General features: G+C 58.8%; 1 protein-coding gene across 2 annotated transcripts in view; it reads right to left on the bottom strand.

The window, feature by feature from the left end:
• The window catches only part of DCHS1 (dachsous cadherin-related 1), a 45573-nt gene that overhangs the window by 5215 nt on the left and 23048 nt on the right, over positions 1–17310 (bottom strand). For both annotated transcript variants that reach the window (XM_039387161.1, XM_039387162.1), the window contains 14 exons: positions 16935–17122; positions 12252–12348; positions 11934–12091; positions 9455–10289; positions 8883–9122; positions 8337–8462; positions 7888–8097; positions 6492–7355; positions 5908–6021; positions 3281–3492; positions 2984–3138; positions 1604–1734; positions 866–1152; positions 179–317 (listed from right to left, as the gene is read on the bottom strand). In XM_039387161.1, coding sequence (XP_039243095.1) covers positions 179–317; positions 866–1152; positions 1604–1734; positions 2984–3138; positions 3281–3492; positions 5908–6021; positions 6492–7355; positions 7888–8097; positions 8337–8462; positions 8883–9122; positions 9455–10289; positions 11934–12091; positions 12252–12348; positions 16935–17122 — 3756 coding nt within the window. The remainder of the gene's footprint in view (positions 1–178; positions 318–865; positions 1153–1603; positions 1735–2983; positions 3139–3280; positions 3493–5907; positions 6022–6491; positions 7356–7887; positions 8098–8336; positions 8463–8882; positions 9123–9454; positions 10290–11933; positions 12092–12251; positions 12349–16934; positions 17123–17310) is intronic.

Here is a 17310-nt window from a genome sequence, read left to right as displayed (position 1 = left end):
CTTGTTGGGACACTGCAGCAGGAGCGTTTGATGGCCATCCAGCTGAGTCTGCCTCACCAGACACCCCAGAAAGTGACCTGGTGAGGGGCGGAGCAGGGCCAGCATGGGGGTGCCCCCCTCCACAGACATCCCCAGAGTGACCCATGAGAGGAGCCCACAGAGCACCAACCCCACCCACCATTGCTGGGGTCAATGGCGACATCAGGGCTGGGCACAGCCAGGCGGAAGGTGACATCCCCGTTGCTCCCCGAGTCGGAGTCAGTTGCGCTCACGGTGAGAATAACGCTGCCAGCAGGTGTGTGCTCTGGCAGCAGCACCTGAAGAGGAGGAAACCTCAGTCAGTGTCTGGTACCCCCTGCCCAGAGCCCCCAGCAGGGCTGGGAGTGGGTCTGGGGTTGGCCAGGGAGCCATAGCCAAGGTGGCCCAGCACTTCACTGGCCAGGACAGCCATAACCCAGAGGCCTGTGCTCCTTCAAGCATCCCTGAGGCTCTCCAGCCCCTTGCCTGGGCTCCAGAGCTGCAGCACACACTGCCTGAGACAGCCTTCATCAGGGACCTGTCCGTGGGATCCCAGGTCTCACCACAAACATTTGTCCAGGCTGTGGCCCATCTCCCACCCACTCTGGCCTCCCCTCTGTGCCAGCCCATTCCAGTTGGACCTTCTTGCAGGGGCTGGTCCCAGGGTCACCTGTGTGGTTTCAGCCCCTTCTACACCACAGCATGAGGGGTGTCAGGATGTGGTTGGGAGGCAGGAAGCGGGGCCAGGAGGGGCTCAGACCCATCCTCTGTGCAGGCGACCAGGCAGAAGCCACAGAGGGCTCGTGCGGGATGGCCCGCACTGCCTGGCACACCTGGTGCGCAGTACCTGATAGAAACTCTGGGTGAAGGTGGGCACGTTGTCGTTCACGTCCTCCACGAGGACGGTGAGGTTCGCCTCGGTCTCGTGGCGTGTGTCGGAGGCGCGCAGGGTGAGGGTGTAGTGGCTGCGCTGCTCGTGGTCCAGCGGCCCCGTCAGGGCGATGCGGCCCCCATAGCGCAGCACCCCGAAGGTGCCCGCTGCATCCCCCTCCAGCAGCAGCGTGTAGGAGAGCGCAGGGCCCGAGTCCACGTCGTTCCCAGTCAGCTGGGCTATCTGGGTGCCCAGCAGCGTGTCTGTGGGGAGCAGAGGTGTAAGCAAGCAGCCCCATCCCCGTGGAGCACACGTGGCTCACCTGGTGGGAAACCAGTTCATTCTAGAGCCTGAGCACCAGAGAGGGGGGCAGATACCATGGGAGAGGGAGATGCTAGGGGAAAGGAGAAGGTCTTGGGAGCCTGGCAGGACAGGTGGAGGTTGGCATGGACACAGAGTACACTGGCTGAGGACTGTGAGCAGGCAGGGCCAGTGCCTGCAGCCAGAGCTGTGGCAGCGGGGTAGGGGCCTGGGCTGAGTTGGGAATTCAGATGGCTTCCTCGGGACACAACTGCACCACAGGGGTTGTGCCAGAGAGCTTGGGGGGCTCAGCCAGAGGGTCGGTGTGACTCAGCCTAGCCTGCCTGGGGGCTCCTCCCCACCCCATAGTGCCCATTACACCCCAGCTCCAGCCCTCAGTGCTGCAACACTCACTCTCAGGGACACGGATTTCCCAGGGGACCGGGATGGTGGGGCTGTTGTCATTGACGTCCATCACCACCACGGTCAACGTGGCTGAGCCCACGAGTGGTGGCGTCCCTCGATCCATCGCCGTCACCACCAAACTGTGGGCAGGCACAAGGGTCAGACATGTGCCCACATGTGTGAGGGAGCACCTCACACGTGAACACCACCTGGGACATGCCCTGCACACATGCATAGCACCTGGGACATGGACCATAAGTGTGCACAGCACCTGGGATATGCACTGCAGGTGTGCACAGGGCTGGAGCATGTGCATGTGGTGGGGAAACCATGCACAGCAGCTGAGTGTCTGGGGCGATGGATCTGTGAGGAGCATTCCCTGGAGGTGTCTAAGGACAGACTGGACATGACAGTGTCATGGTCTAGTTGACAACATGGTGACTGGTCATAGGTTGGACTCAATGATCTCAGAGGTCTTTTCCAACCTAATTGATTCTGTGATTCGGTGATCTGGAGAGCACGTGTAGGAGCAAATACATAAAGAGAACATGTGGGGCAGTGGGTGTGGGTACATGGGGGGCACGCTGGGGCAGGGCAGCAGGTGTATGCACTCCTAAGGCACGTGTTGGAGTCTGGAAAGTGTGTGGGTACAGACAGAGCACCTTGCGGGGTGCAGGCAGGTGTCTGGGGCTCTCTGGCTGCTGGGGAACACTTGGAACCTCTCTGGAATGGTGAGAGGTGTGTGGATGGAAGGAATGCCCCAGGCCTTCCACACTGGGAGACAGGAGAGAGGGACCCACATCCACCGAAGCACAAGTTGGGGGGAGAAAATGGCCTGGGGGGCCACACCTGAGCCAGGTGTGTGGGAAAGGGCAGGTAAAGACTCAGGCTCTCAGTGGGGCGTTTGCCAGCATTTCATATATGTGCAGGCAGAGTGGCTGAACATGTTCAGAGCATGCACACATGGAGAGGGGCCCAGAGGGCCTGGCTGGATGCAGGGGACATCTGGGGGGGCTCAGTGTAGTGCAGCGGCCTGGAGCCATGCGGCAGGACACAAGGGTGCTGTGCTCCGAGGTGGGAAGGGATTGAGCAGATGTGGTGTGGATTAAGCAGGCAGGAAGGGAGATGGATGAGCCCAGGGCCCCCTCACAATCTCCTCAGCTCTGCAGAGACCCAGCTGGGCCATGCTTGGGCTCATCTTGGCCATCTGCCTCCTGTGTCCTTCACTCCCACACTCACACTGACCCTCAGCTCCTGCTGCTTGCAGAGCCATTTCACAGCCAGGCTGGGACAGCTTTGGGGGCACCATGGACAGTGTCCCCCATGCCTTGGGACTGTGCTGCACAGCTCTGCTCTGTCCTTGCACCCCCCCAGCCGGGCTGCACTCACCGGGTCTGGGACCAGATCTCCCTGTCCAGGATGGCAGTGGTGGTGATGGTGCCGGTCTGAGGGTCGATGTGGTACAAGCCTGGCATTGGCAGGGACTGGTTGATGGCGTAAGTCACCTGCCCATTTGCTCCCTGGTCCAGGTCATCTGCCAGCACCTGCAAAGCCACATAAGATTCAGCTGTGGAGCCCCTGAGGCAGGACCTGTGTACAGGTGCCAGGCCCAGGCCCGTGTAGCCCCCACCCCCTCACCCCACCCAGGCCAGGGCTGAGGCATCCCTGTTTGTGCCCCAGCCCTACCTGGATGACAGGTGAGTCATAGCTCTGTGACTCCCAGATGAACGCCACGTAGTTCTGCAGCTGGAAGCGGGGCAGGTTGTCGTTCACGTCCTGGAGGTTGAGGTTTATGGCCATAAAGCCAAAGGAAGCCACGGTCTCTGCCTGGATCACCAGGCGCAGCCGAGGGCTGGCCTCGAAGTCCAGACTGCTGGAGTCCTGCACCGAGATGGCACCTGGGAGGGGGAACAGTGGGATGGGGAAGTGAAGGGGGGGGTGATGCACTAGCATGTCCACCTCTCATCCATCCCTCCCTCGATTCATTCCTCCATTCATCCATCCCTCCCTCTGCCCATCCATCCATTCTCAGATGGACAGGACAGATACATCGAGCCCTTCCCAGCCCTCCCCACACTGGCAGCTTCTCATTGTCCCTGAGAGCTGCCTCGGGTGATAAATTCCACATCTTGCTGGGGACAAGCACCTCCTGCTGACATTACAGCATGTGCCAGTCCCCCCACCTGCAGACCCTCCCAGAGGTGTGAAGCAGAAAGAGCTGTTCCTATCATGACACAAGCTCATCCAGCTCTGAGCCAGTCACCTCACTGCAGCTTTGAGTCCAGTAAGAGCCTTGCAAAAGGCTCTAAGGACAGACACCCACTGCCACCCACCCTGAGCCATGGGCACCTTGGCTGCTGCAGCAACAAGGTGTTGCTATCCTACCTAGGAAGGAGGAGGGCAACCAGCAGGATGTACTAAACCAGTTGGCAGCATTCCTACAGGCATGTGTTCACATGGAACAGAGGGGAACTGAGCTATGGCTGAATTCCTGCCCCAGGAGTCCTGCGGAGCCTCTCTGCAGCCTGTTCCAGCATCCACATGAAACAAGCAGCTGAACCACTCCAGTGGCAGGGATGCAGTGGCAGCATCTGGAACAGCTGTGTGGCTTTGGACAAACCTGGCCTGTGTGAGAGCTCTGCCACCAGCTTTGCATGGGGACATGGTGACAAGGGTTCCAGGGCACACAGTGAACCAGGCCACATGTCCAGGAGTGGACATGGGTGGCAACTGCCCACACAGGGGCCTGGTTTGGGGAACAGCCACGTCCTCACCTCCCACCACCTGTGGGCTAGGAGCTAGCTGCTCTGTTGTCTCCCTTGCACCCCCTGCCTCTGTAATCCTGCTGGGCAGCTGGCACAGGGCAGGGGTCAGATCCATGCCAGCCCTTCTGGTCTCCTCACTCCTCCAACCCCTCGTGTCTGCCTACAGCACTGGCCCCTAGCCCTGGGAGAAGGCAGGGCAGCATCACAGACAGGCGTACAAGACTCACAGACAGACATGTTTTAAGGGAAAAATCTTGTATTCTGGATGCTTTGCTGAGGGCAGTGTTTCCTCAGTGGAATGAAGTGGCACTGCCACAGTGACCGTGCGGAGCCAGGATGTGCCCAGGGTGTTCTGGGAACCATGGGCACACGTGGCTCGAGCAGGGGCACGACAAGGGGATGCAAAGGAATAGGGATGATGGGGAGTGGTTCTGTGCCCCCACAGCAGTGTGCCATGCAGTCCAGTGTCACAAGAAGTGCAGCAGAGTCCTGCTCACACGGCTCCACAGCCATGTGATGCTCACTTCCAAACTTTAGCCTCACACAGACCCACTCCTGCATTTGCAGCAGGAAACCTGCAACTCAGGCCGCTCAGGACTTGGTGGGGCCACAGCTGTGTGGGGGCCGAGGCCCCCTCTTAGGATGCAGGGGGCTGACCCGGCCTCCCTGCAGTGCTGCGCTGGGGGCGGGCTCGCGGTGACACCAAGGTGCCGGGGGGGCCGTACAGTGGCTGACGGGACGCGTGGTGACGGTGGACTGCTACAGGCACCCTGATGTCAGATGGGCTCTTCTGCATGGCTGAGCATTGCCTGCTGTGCCCATGGGTGACTGACAGTGGCCAGTACTTGGTCATGGTGCCGAAGGATGCACATTGTGCTCTGCCACGGGTGGCTCACAAACACCTGCACAGTGGCCATGGGCTGAAGAGGGCACAGGCACAGTGTCAGTGAGATCTCTTGGGTCTTGTCCCAGACCTAACCACCCCACGGGCACAGGAGCTTTAACAAGAAGTTCCTGCTGGATGTCTGGGCTCCGAGGACCATCTTTTTCCTGTCACAGAATCCCAGACTGGCTTCAGTTGGAAGGGACCTTTAAAGGTCATCTAGTCCACCCTCCTGCCATGGGCAGGGGCACCTTCCACTAGAACAGGTTGCTCCAAGCCCTGTCCAACCTAACCTTGAACACTTCCAGGGATGGTGCATCCACAGCTTCTCTGGGCAACCTGTGCCAGGGCCTCCCCACCCTCACAGGGAAGAATTTCTTACCTATATCCCATCTAACGCTGCCCTCTGAGATTTTGAGGAAAGGTCCAGTTATGGGAGGACCACAATAGCACTGGGAGCAGTGCTAACAGCCACTGGACAGTGACAGGGCGGTGTCCACATCCCAGTCCCAACACCTCTCAACTGACGGATACAGAGTTGTGGGCAGTGTTCCTGTGCCCTGGGGGCCTCTGAGCAGCCAAGCAGGCACAGGCAGAGCTCCCCAGGTGTTCCTGGAGCTGTACCTGAGCTAGGCTGGATAAGGAAGGTGTTCCTGGAGCTGTACCTGAGCTAGGCTGGATAAGGAAGGTGTTCCTCTCATTGCCGCTGACAATGCTGTAGGTGATGCGCCCCGAGGAGCCCCCCGTGTGCACAGCTTGGACACTCGCCACTACAGTGCCTGGGAGAGAGAAAAGGTGTGAAGGGACAGCAGAGACTCAGGACAGGTGGCAGAGGGTCAGGGTGGCATGTAGCAGCATGTGCTGTACCACAGGAGCACCGCTCTGCCCAAGGACACTGCTGACAGGGAACACAAATACTAATGGTAATGTTGGGCTGGGAGCCTGGAGTTGTGGCACCTTTCCATGGCCCCTCTGTGGTCTGTGACCCTGGAGACCTTCCAGGAGCACCTGGGTGTCTGTGGCTGCCTACAGTGATCTGAAAACCCTGAGGCCAGCCCACAGGGACACCACCCTGACCAGCCTGGGCACCAGTCAGACCATGCAGTCCCTTGGGTCTGCCCAAAGCATAATGGGGCTTCCTCAGACCCTGCAGTGCTCCCTGGTCTGAGTTCCCCACAGCACTGCTCCCACCTCCCCTCCCGCCCTGTCCCATTCCATCCCAGTGCTTGCTCTCACTGCCAGCAGGTACCTGGGGCGGCATTCTCGGCCAGGACCACATCGCTGGTGCCACGGGGAAAGCGCAGCCCCCGGTATGGCTCCTCCTGCACATGGATCACGACCACCCCAGTGGAGGAGAGCGCCGGCTGCCCCAGGTCCGTGGCCAGGACAAAGAGTGTCCGCTGGCGCTGGCTGAGTGAGCCCAGAGGCTGCAGCAGCTGGATGTCCCCCGTGTAGGAGTTGATGGCGAAGGCAGAGCTGGGGGTGGTGAGTCGGTACAGGATGGAGGCATTGGCACCTGCGTCCCTGTCCTCGGCCCTCATCGTGGCCACCACCTGTTTGAGCGGCGTGTGGCGGGACAGGTTGACGGTGAGCGGGCTGTGCAGGAAGGCCGGGGCATGGTCATTGACGTCTCGCACTGTGACGGTGACACGCACGGCCGTGCTCTTGGGCTCCCATGGTGCTGAGTCCACCGCCTTGGCCAGGAAGCTGTAGCTGGGCTGGCGCTCCCGGTCCAGCACCTGGGTGCTCTGGATGCGCCCGCTCTGTGGCTCCACCTGGAACATGCCCAGTGACTCATTGCCCAGGTAGTAGGAGACCTGCCCATTGGTGCCCTCGTCGGGGTCCTCGGCCACCAGCTGCAGCACCAGGGCACCGACTGGCAAGTCCTCTGGCACCTCCACTGCATAGGTGGCCTGAGCAAAACTGGGTGCGTTGTCATTGAGGTCCAAAACCTGCACAGTCACCGACATGGTGGCACTGCGTGGGGGGGAGCCGTGGTCCTGCACCACCACAGTGAGGCCGTAGGAAGCAACTTGCTCCCGGTCGAGGGCACGTGCAGTGGAGAGGACACCAGAGATGGGGTCTAGGCTGAAATCCTGCCCAGGGTCTCCATCTGGAAGAGAAGAGGGGGAATAACAAGGCACCATGACAATAACTGGAATGAGGAAGGCCCTGGACAGCAGGAAGCCCACCACCATGTGGCCTGGGAGGGTGGGGAGAGTAAGCCCCAGTGGGACCAAACTTCCTTGGGTCAGGTCCATTTGCAGAACTGACTCCAACCACACATAGGCCAGTGCTGCTGCCATGGAGGCTCCCCAGATAACATGTGGCAGGATACAGCAGAGAGCTTACTTTGCAACCTGTGAATTCACAGGTCAGAGCAGTCAGGAGAGGTGTGGAACTGGTCTAAGCCTGGGAAACCAGACATGAGCCTGGGGAATGAGGAGTGGAGCCTGTCCAGACCTTGGGGTGCTCTTTACTGGGGGCAGAGAAATTCGAGGGCTGAGAGGTGGCAGCAGTGCCATGCAGTTTGGAGCAGGAGAGAACTGAGGTGGGAACAGGACCTGCCGCTGTTGATGTCCCCAGAGCCAGGGGAGCACAGAAGAACCACCCTTACCCAGCCCTGCACTCCCACTGCACCTCACCTGCCACTCTGTATTCCAAGCGCCCGTTCTCTCCGCCGTCGGGGTCGGTGGCCCGCAGGGTGTAGAGTGCTACGCGGCTCTGGTTCTCGGGGACCTCCACAGAGCAGGACTCGCTCTCCAGCTGTGGTGCATGGTCATTCTCATCGCCCACTGTGATCCGCACGGTGGCCTTGGTGAGGCTGGGGGGCAGGCCGGCGTCCCGCGCGTACACTACAGGACACAGAGAGCGCCCCGCCGACGGGGAGCTACGGCCTCGGCGCCCATATGCCAATACCCAGGCATGGGAGCACCAGCATTCCTGCACCTCCAAACCACCCCACAGCCCTGCTGTGCCCCATAGACCCCCTTCCCTCCCCATGGCCTGCCTTCCCTGCAATGCTCCCCACCCCAGCAGCAGGGAGCCCCTATCTACTCCCCTGACCCCCTGCCTGCTGCCCCTCATCACCTACCCGTCAGCACATGCTGCTCCTGCTCCTCCCGGTCTAGGGGACGCGTGGTCACAATGAGCCCTGTCTGTGGGTGGATGGAGAACGGCCCCCCAGAGAGACCCCCATAGGACACCTGCCCATTGGCACCTGCGGGGAGGAAGGAAGTCTGACAGTGGCCCAGAAGCAGCCCCAGTGACTCATTCAGCTCCCAGCCCTACATCTGTCTGCTCTCAGCTCCCACTCGGGCTCACAGGCTGAGCAAGAGGGTGGGCTTGCTCCCTGGGGGCAGAGAGGTGTATGGGGGTCCCAGCCCAGCTGATGGAGGTGCACATGGCCCAAGGAGCCCTTAGAGAACAAAGGCCACTGGCCGGGGGGAGCAGAGGAAACCATAATCCCTGTTCCATTCTCAGCTTCTACCAGGATCCAGCCCATCTCCCACCTCCAGGCCAGGTGCTGATCCTTCTCTCTGGTCAGCCAGGCTCTCCAGACCAGCAGAAGCAAGCAGGGTGTGCATCTCCCGATGGACCCTGATCGAACTGGGCAGCTCACCCCTGTGTGTGTCCTCACCCAGATCCCGGTCCGTGGCCAGCACCTGCAGCACCGGACTGCCTGCTGGCAGGTTCTCCATGATGTGGGCTTCGTACTCAGGTTTCTCAAAGGCAGGAGCCTCATCGTTGACGTCCAGCACCAGCACGGTCAGCAGCTGTGTGGCGGAGCGGCGTGGGAAGCCATGGTCCATGGCCACCACCGTCAGGTTGTGCTGTGCCACTTCCTCCCGATTCAGGGCTCGCACGATGGAAAGTGCACCTGCGGGCACAGCAGAGGGGCGAGCTGGGACCAGCGGCACTGGGGCAAGCTGGGACCAGTAGCACTGGGGCTGAGAGCTCTCGGGACAGGTCTACTATGAGGCTGCAGGCACTGGGGTCTGCTGGGACAGCCAGGTCTCAGAGACCAGCAACACTGTGCCAACCAAATACTGGGCTTGGGGCTCCCTGCACCCCTAATCTCCCTCCTCCAGGCTTCCCAGACCATGCTCTCCTCCCACGCACCATGCAACATCCCCATGTACTTCTACACCCTCCTCAGCCTCCATGTTCCCAGTGTCCACGCTGCCACCCCTGCACACTCCTAGCCCTCACCAGTGCTGGGATTGAGGTGGAAGCGGCCGTCACCATTGCCTGCTCGCAAGGAGTAGCTCACACGTCCATTCTCTCCCAGGTCGCTGTCCTGGGCCACCACGTGCAGCGCCACAAAGCCCGTGGGCTGGTCCTCCATGATGCTGACAGTGGCCGGGGAGAGGAAGACGGGCGTGTTGTCATTCTCATCAGTCACAAACACGCGGGCGGTGACGGCGGCTGAGCGGCGCTGGCTGATGTTGCGGGCCTGGTCCGTGGCCTCCACCACCAGCAGGAAGGAGGCAGCAGCCTCCCGGTCGAGGCCCTGGCGCAGGGTCAGCTGCCCCGAGCGGCTGTCGAGCTGGAAGGGGGCCCCAGCGGGCTCCAGGTGCAGCAGGGCGTAGCGCACCTGGCTGTTGGGGCCTACCCCATCCCCATCCAGTGCCTGGAAGGTGAAGATGGAGGAGCCAGCCTGGGTATTCTCCGGCACCACGATGGTGATAGGGTCTTCGGGGAAGGTGGGCGCCTGGTCGTTGCAGTCCTGCACATGGATCTGGACCAGCACCAGCCGGCTGGAGGGATAGCCATGCTGCGTGTCCTCGGCACTCACCTGGAGCACATGCCGTGCCCCAGCTTCATAGTCCAGCTCCCGGGCAGCATAAATCTCCCCTGTCACACTGTCGACCACAAAGGTGCCGTCCCCACCACCTCCTACCACCGTGTAGGTCAGCTGTCCTCGTGCAGGGGCATCCGGGGGGGCCACCGAGCCAATCACAGACCCCGGCTTGACCCCCTCGAGAGGGTGCAGGGTCAGCATGGTGGCATCAGGCCGTGGCAGCACACGGGAGGATGGCAGCACCTGCGAGGAGAGGCAGCAGTGAGAGGCACACGCAGGGGGCTGTGTGCCAGGGCACATGCTGGAACACAGGAGGGTCCTTCTGGTCCTTGGGGTACACTTTTCACTGTGGAGGTGCCCAAGCCCTGGCACCAGAGAGGTGGTACAGTCTTCAGCCTTGGACACAGCCAAAAGCCACATGGATGACCCTGCATAAGCAGGGGGCTGGACAAGGTGACCTCCAGAGGTGCCTTCCCTCAGCCACTCCTTGGGCCTGTGACTGTGTCAGATACCGCAAAGGCAACAGACAGCAGCAGAAACAATTCTGCAAACATAAGCAAGACTGGGCAAGAAGAGAGGTCATGCTCATCCCAATGGGATGTACAGGAAGAGAGAGAACCCAATATGATCCCAAGATAAATAAATACTATCTCCAATTTTATTAGAGATACTGGAGTTAATTTGGGGATGAGGTGCACCTGTGGATAGGAGAGAGAATGCTGGAAAGGCCACCACAGTGTGATCTGAATGGAAAACCCACTGAAGAACTCAGCACACTCCTGTCAAGGAGCTGGGGAAAATGGGAATAACATCAAACCTGTCAGCCCAGAGGGGATCAAACCCAGTGACTGTCAAGCAAACCCTGTGTTACAGGGGTGCAAACCAGCACACTGGGGATGGCCAGCCTGGCCTCAGTGCTCTGGAGGCTCCAGAACAGCTTTGCTGACAAGAACAGTCACAGACATGGTGTAAAAAGGAAATGGTATCAAACATATCGTGGGTGGCTGAAGGCGGATGTGCCAGGCTAACACCAGGCTCTGCTCCTCGAGAGACCGTGGTGTATCGCACTCGCCTGCGCTGGAGCTGGGCTCTGGTATGGGAGCACACACAGAGCTCCCAAACTAACAGGGGAAAGGCACAGAGTGGGGACAGCTGTGTGACAGAAAGGGGAGTGATGGGCAGGGCTGGTGGGGATGGCACAGCATGGAGAGTCAAATGGTCCTGACACCTGCAAGGACAGTGACAGGAAGATGCGAAACAGTGTTTTGTGGGAGTGCCTTGATGGGGGGAACCAGGGTCTCTGCTGTTAAAGGAAGTTCATTACTAACAGAAGAGAAAGAACGTGGCTGTCCGGGCAGCACGAGGCAGGGAGTGCCGAAGTGACACAGATGTGAGGGACGTCCTGAGGGTGAGAACAAACACCCTGGGGGTCAGAACACCCATTTCAGTAGATGGTGGGAAGATGGATGATGGATGTCTCTGTGCAGGGAACCTCTGAATTCTTCCCTGCACCAAGGTATGTAGGACAGAATTGGCTGTCCGAGGCTTGATCAGAAGGCAGAACTGTGGTTGGCTGCTTTGGAAATGAGAACATGTGCAGGGGCAGATGGACTCATCTCTTCCCATTGCAGGTTCTCCACACGGATTTTAGGGCTGGATCAACAGCTGAGCAAGGGCAGAGGTCCCCGGAGATGAAGGTGGTGGAGGGTGAGGAGGTAGGGAGAAAGGCTGACAGGTCTGGAAAGGCTGGAAGGTGTTCTTCAAGAGGCGAGTGAGGGGTAGATGGTACAGGGACAGGAGGAACTGGGGTGCAGGGATGAGACGAGCTGGGATGCAGGGACAGGAGGAGCTGGAGTGCAGGGACAGGAGGAGCTGGGTCCTGGGTACCTGGACGCGGACGATGGCCGACGTGCTGCGAGGCACCGCGCCGCGGTCGCTGGCTGTCACGGTGAAGATGTACTCGGCACGGTCAGCCCGGCGCAGAGCCGTGGCCGTCCGCAGCTCTCCAGTAGCCATGTGCAGGGTGAAACGCTCTGCCCAGGCTCCTGCAGAGAGAATTGAAATGCTGTCATGGAGAAGGGAGGGCAGGGCAGGGCGGGAAGGAAGGGCAGCACAGTGTGGGGGTCCTGGGCAGTGGGCACCCATCTGCCTGGGTGATGGCTGCAAGGCAGAGCAGCATCAATTCGCCATTTCTGGAGCTCGTACCTATCAGTGAGTAGATGATGGTCCCATTCTCCCCCTCGTCGGGGTCCTTGGCCTGCAGGGAGGCGACCAGAAGTCCCGATGGCTTCTCTTCCAGCACCTGCAGCACAGCCCAGGGAGCAGCTGAGTGGCACAGGGCACTCTTCAGATCACCCCCACAGCTCCCCAAGCATGGCACGGGGTCTGCACTCTCCTGCACCAGCCTTACACCTCCCCCATCGCACAGACCCCCGGCAGGACCTACAGGTTGTGCCTGAGGCTGGAAACATGGAGGAGTCTGCAGTGACACTGGCCAGGGGAGGTTCTGCTTCCCTTTTGCCCTGTTTCACAACCTGCTCAGCAGGGTGGGGGGGCACTGCAGGGTTGTGGGAGGGCACTATTTCACCCACGTTACACCCAGAGCCTCTGCAGATAGGAAAGTGCAGGGCTCCATGACAGTCCTGGTTCCCTCTGCCCCAATAGACCTCTTCAGCTGCCAGTGCCAAGGCACGAGCCCTGACAGCCCAGTGCCAGCCTCCCCGGCCACAGCCAGTGATCTCCTCAGTTCCCACATCCAACCTGGGAGGTTTGCTACCTCTGGAAATGCAGCTAGCAGATCTTCCTGGACTCAGGCACCTCCACTCGGGGATTTTCCCTTCCCTCCTTTGTTCCTGCGTAGCACTGACTGTCTGTCTCTGGGCACTTTAGACCCATGTTTTATGCCAATGCAGCACAAGACCATTGAGAAATCAATCACACACATGCTCAGGTAACCCCACATCCTGAGGGGAGTTATCAGCTTCCCCTCAGAGACCACACATAACAGCATTGCACACGAACATCTTTCCTGGAGAGTTATGGAACTGGACGCATCCTCATCAATGCTCCTCAGCACCTGTCAGGTTTTGGGATCACCCTCAGCAAACATCCCTTTACTGCTGCAGGCACGCCTCCTCCAGCACAGACTCCTTGGTGGAGCAGGATTCCTGCTTGGCACAGGCCCTGCAGTTCCTTCCATCCCAGCAGATGCCAAATTCCCACCCCAAGGGGACAGATCTCACATTTCCACGCTGTCAGCACATCCCAAGGCACAGACCACCTTCCCAGACCCAGATGTGCAGTGTGATCTGTGTCTCTTAATGCATTTAGGAAAGGGACAAGTGGAATCTGAGCAGGACTTCAGAGGAGAGGCTGCGGGCTCCCAAGTGGAGGTGAGGGCCAGGGCTGTTGCCCAAGCTGCTGGCACTGTGCTAGAGCCCTGGAAGGGAAGACCAGAGGAGCTGGACTCATTCAGCCAGGCCAAGCAGTGCTGGGACTGCACTCTGTAAACATTGGGAGAGGGAGGGAAATTCCAGAGAGAGAAGAGAGCTTTTTAAGCGAAAACACAATATTGGCACAAGAACAAATAAGTATAAAATGGTCAGAAATTAGTTTAGGCTGGAAATGAAGAGATGGTTTCTAGTACCAGATCAGCGAATCTGGAACAGCCTTTCACAGCAGCGATGGAGGCACAGACCTAAATATAGCCTGGCCTTCGATGAAAGGAGAGCCTGCGTGGACACCTCTACGTGGGGCCACGCTTCGGAGGCCCCTTCCAACCCCTCCCCACCACAGGCCAGGGCAGGGTCTGCCCTCACACTGTCCCTACTGCCCTCAGTCCAGACACGACTGAGGCTCTTGCTCAGTGGGCAGGGACATGTTGCCCTCCCATGAGGAACTGGATCTCTTCGAGGAAGGCAGAGACTCGGCAGAGGAGTTACATGAGCAGCACTCACACAGCCCCATGTCCAAACGCCAGTTCAGCCGCTCAGAGAGGAATAAACAGCAATAGCAGTGGCTGTGCCTCTGCAAACGGGTGAGACAGTGGCCAGGCCACCTGAAGGTTGCTGCAAACACCAGCCTGGTTCCAAACTCACAGAGCCATTCCGGCCACAGGCACAGCTCTGGCAGAGGCTGGCAGTGGATATACAGAGAAGATGTGAGAAACATGGTACGTGTGGAACAATCCTGCTGTGAACCTCCCCGGCTCCCAGCCTACTGTGGCTCAGACACTTCCTGAGCCACAGATCATATTTGTGTTCAACAGCCTTTGATGGATATTTTTTTCTTTCCATGAATTCATCTAGTTTTGAACGCATGCAACTTTGGGCAATGATTTCACAATTTAATTATGTTCTGCATGAAAAAGTGCTGCTTGTGTTTATTTTAAACCTACTGCCTGGTCAGTTCTTATGGAGCTGCCCAGTCTTGTGTTGTAAAAAAGCAACTTCTCATTTCCCCATGACTCTCTGCACGCCTCTGTGATATTCCTGCAGCTTCATCCCTGCCAAAGAATGTCCAAGTGTTTCTTTTCTGCATGGAAACCATTATCTGCCAGAGATCCCATTAACATCCTTTTCTGAACCATTTCTAGCACTTCTGCTCACTTCAGGAACGGAGCCGGGCAGAGAGAGTGGGCAGAATCTGAGGTGGTGTAATGATGTTTTCTTTCATTCTCTGTTCCTTTTCTAATTAAACTCAGAATCTGATTTGCCTCTTTGCCTGTGCTGAGCCTGCAGTGACACTTTCACAAAGCCACAGGCTTCTCCCCAAACTGAAGCAGCCAGTTCAGAACCCACCACCGTGTAAGTCCCATCAGTGTCTCTTTCCAGTCAGCAGCAGTGATTTCATCTCCCATCGTCTTTCCTGACTGAAAGTGAAACATGATTCTTCTACAGTTTTTCACTGGGAGCCCTCACCTTGATTGCTGTGAATAGACTAGTGACATCAACCTTCACCTCTTAGGAGGATACAGAAGAACAGCAGCACCAGGGGCATCTCCTCTGTGAAAACAGACCCCTTTTTCCTCCCCTTTGTCCCCTCTTCCCTCTCCTAGTGACCATTCCCTGGGAGGATCCATTACTGCAGACCCTATGCAGAAACCCCTGGTCCTGCCAGCATGTCACCAATGTGCTTCAACTTAGAATCCCCCCAGAAGACACTCCTCCAGCTGATGCTGGAAGGTGCTGACATGGAACCCTCCTCTGCTTTGCCTGATGCACACCAACATGAACATAGCACCAAGTATGTCTGAGGGAATCACAGAGCTTTGTGTTATCATCCAGTTTTCACTTTTCCCTCCAAGCCTCTCTTCTACACCCAAACCATGGCTAACAGTGGGCTCTTCCTGTGCTTCCTACCCCTATTTCCAGTAGGAGAGCTGCAAACCAAAGTGCCCAAACAGGTGTTTGCTCAGAGCTGCTGCAGCATTTACCTGCCGTCAGGGCTCTGAACCCATCCCAGCTTTGCCCCGTCCCCTGAAGGACATACCTGCTTTTGTGGTCCCTTTGTATAAGCAGAGCCCTCCTAAGCTGTAGCAGGGCACTCGCAGCACTTCGTGCCCCCAGACACTGGGATCAGCTGCAGATCCTGCCATGCAGCATGTCACAGGTGTCCCCACACAGGAGCAGGGCTCATATGGACCCTGGCTGCGAGCACTGCTGTGTTGCAGAGCCCGTCCAGCGCAGCCTCAGCCATGCCCTGGCTGGCTGCTCCCTCACCTGCTCTGGTCCCAGAGTGCTGCTCAGAGAGAGGGCAAGACTAATTGTCTTCTCTGCCTCCTTCAGGCCCTGGGAGATGCGTTCACCCAGGCCAAGCCCTGCTAGCAATGTTGCCAGCAGATCAGGGCACGCAAGAAGGCATCTGGGCAAGGGATGGCTGCACCCTGGAACATGAAGGGAAGCAGCAATGAACAGGGAAGGCCTGGCTGGAGCTGCAGAGTGTCCCTAGGTCCTGTATCACCCAGATAGGCAGTGACCACCAACACAGATCTGCCTGCTCTGCAGGGGGTGCGTGGCTCAGGCAGCATCTGTGACAGAGAGTGGTTTCCATCACTGTGACGTCCGTGAGCCAGCCCCATGTGAGGGGCTTTGAGCACACAGCCTGACATGCAGTGTCCAGCCACAGGCTGTCCCTGTGCCAAGGAGATGAGGCCAGGGCTCTGGCTGCTCACTGTGCTCTGCTGCTGCCAGCGATCCTTGGTCGACTGCCATGAGCCCTTGCCCCTCATGCTGCTCTTAGGGATGTAGCAGAGCAGAGGCAGGCAGATGCGAGGCTGGTCCTCACCCACTTCTCCTGAGCAGCACCCACATAACTGGGTCTGCAGCACATGCAGTGCCTGGTGAATGCTGCCACCAGAGTGCTGAGGGAAAGCTGGCAGCCACAGCGGACTCCCAGAAAACCATTGTGTGTGCCAAGCCCAGCTGTGCGCTGCTTTCTCGACCTACAGAAGTAAGGGTGGCTGTACCCAAAATCCCCAGATCTAGGTGATGGCATCCTGCACCTTCCCACCCACAATTGCTTACCCTGGCTCTTCTGGGTCAGGTTCAGGGCTCCTCTTGCCATCCCTCCCCGCAGGCACATGCAGGCCAAGAGCTTCTGTCTGCTGGCCAGTCTTGCTGGTGCCAGAGCCCTCTGCAGCCCTTGCCTGCTCTGTCACCAGGATGTCTGCATTGCCCAAGGACATGCCCATCCTGCCATGTCTCAGTCAAATTTGCCAGACTGCCCTGGCTGCTGCATATGCATAGATCTGACTCGTGCCCGCTCATCTCCCACCCCAAAACTCTCCTGGGTGTCCCTACCCCTCCCTATCCCCCAGCAGAACTGCCTGTCCCATAACCAGAGGCTACCTGATCCCTGCCTCATCAGCTCTCCAGCCTGTGCCTCTACCTGCACGGGCAGCTCCTGACCACTGCCCACGTGGAGGAAAGCAGGAGCGTTGTCATTCTCATCCAGCACGGTGACATAGATGGTTCCGGTGGCACTGCGGGGCGGTGCTCCCCCATCCTGCACAATCACCAGGAGCTGGAAGCTGGACTGCTGTTCCCGGTCCAGGCTGTGCTTGGTGCTGACCTCTCCTGTAAGGGAGAATCCCAGAAGGGTTTGGGTTGGAAGGTACCTTCAAGCCCATCTTGTTCCACCCCGCTGCCATGGGCAGGGACACCTTCCATTAGACAAGGTTGTCCCAAGCCCTGTCCAACCTGGCCTCGAACACTTCCAGGGATGGGACAAGCACAAGAAGTGGGAACACGGAGAGGTGGGGACA

Source organism: Pipra filicauda, unplaced genomic scaffold, assembly GCF_003945595.2.
Source record: "Pipra filicauda isolate LSUMZ 115617 unplaced genomic scaffold, ASM394559v2 scaffold537_size357629_pilon, whole genome shotgun sequence".
NCBI lineage: Eukaryota > Metazoa > Chordata > Aves > Passeriformes > Pipridae > Pipra > Pipra filicauda.
The sequence above is the reverse complement of the archived record's forward strand: the minus strand, read 5'-3'. Positions and strand labels throughout refer to the sequence as shown.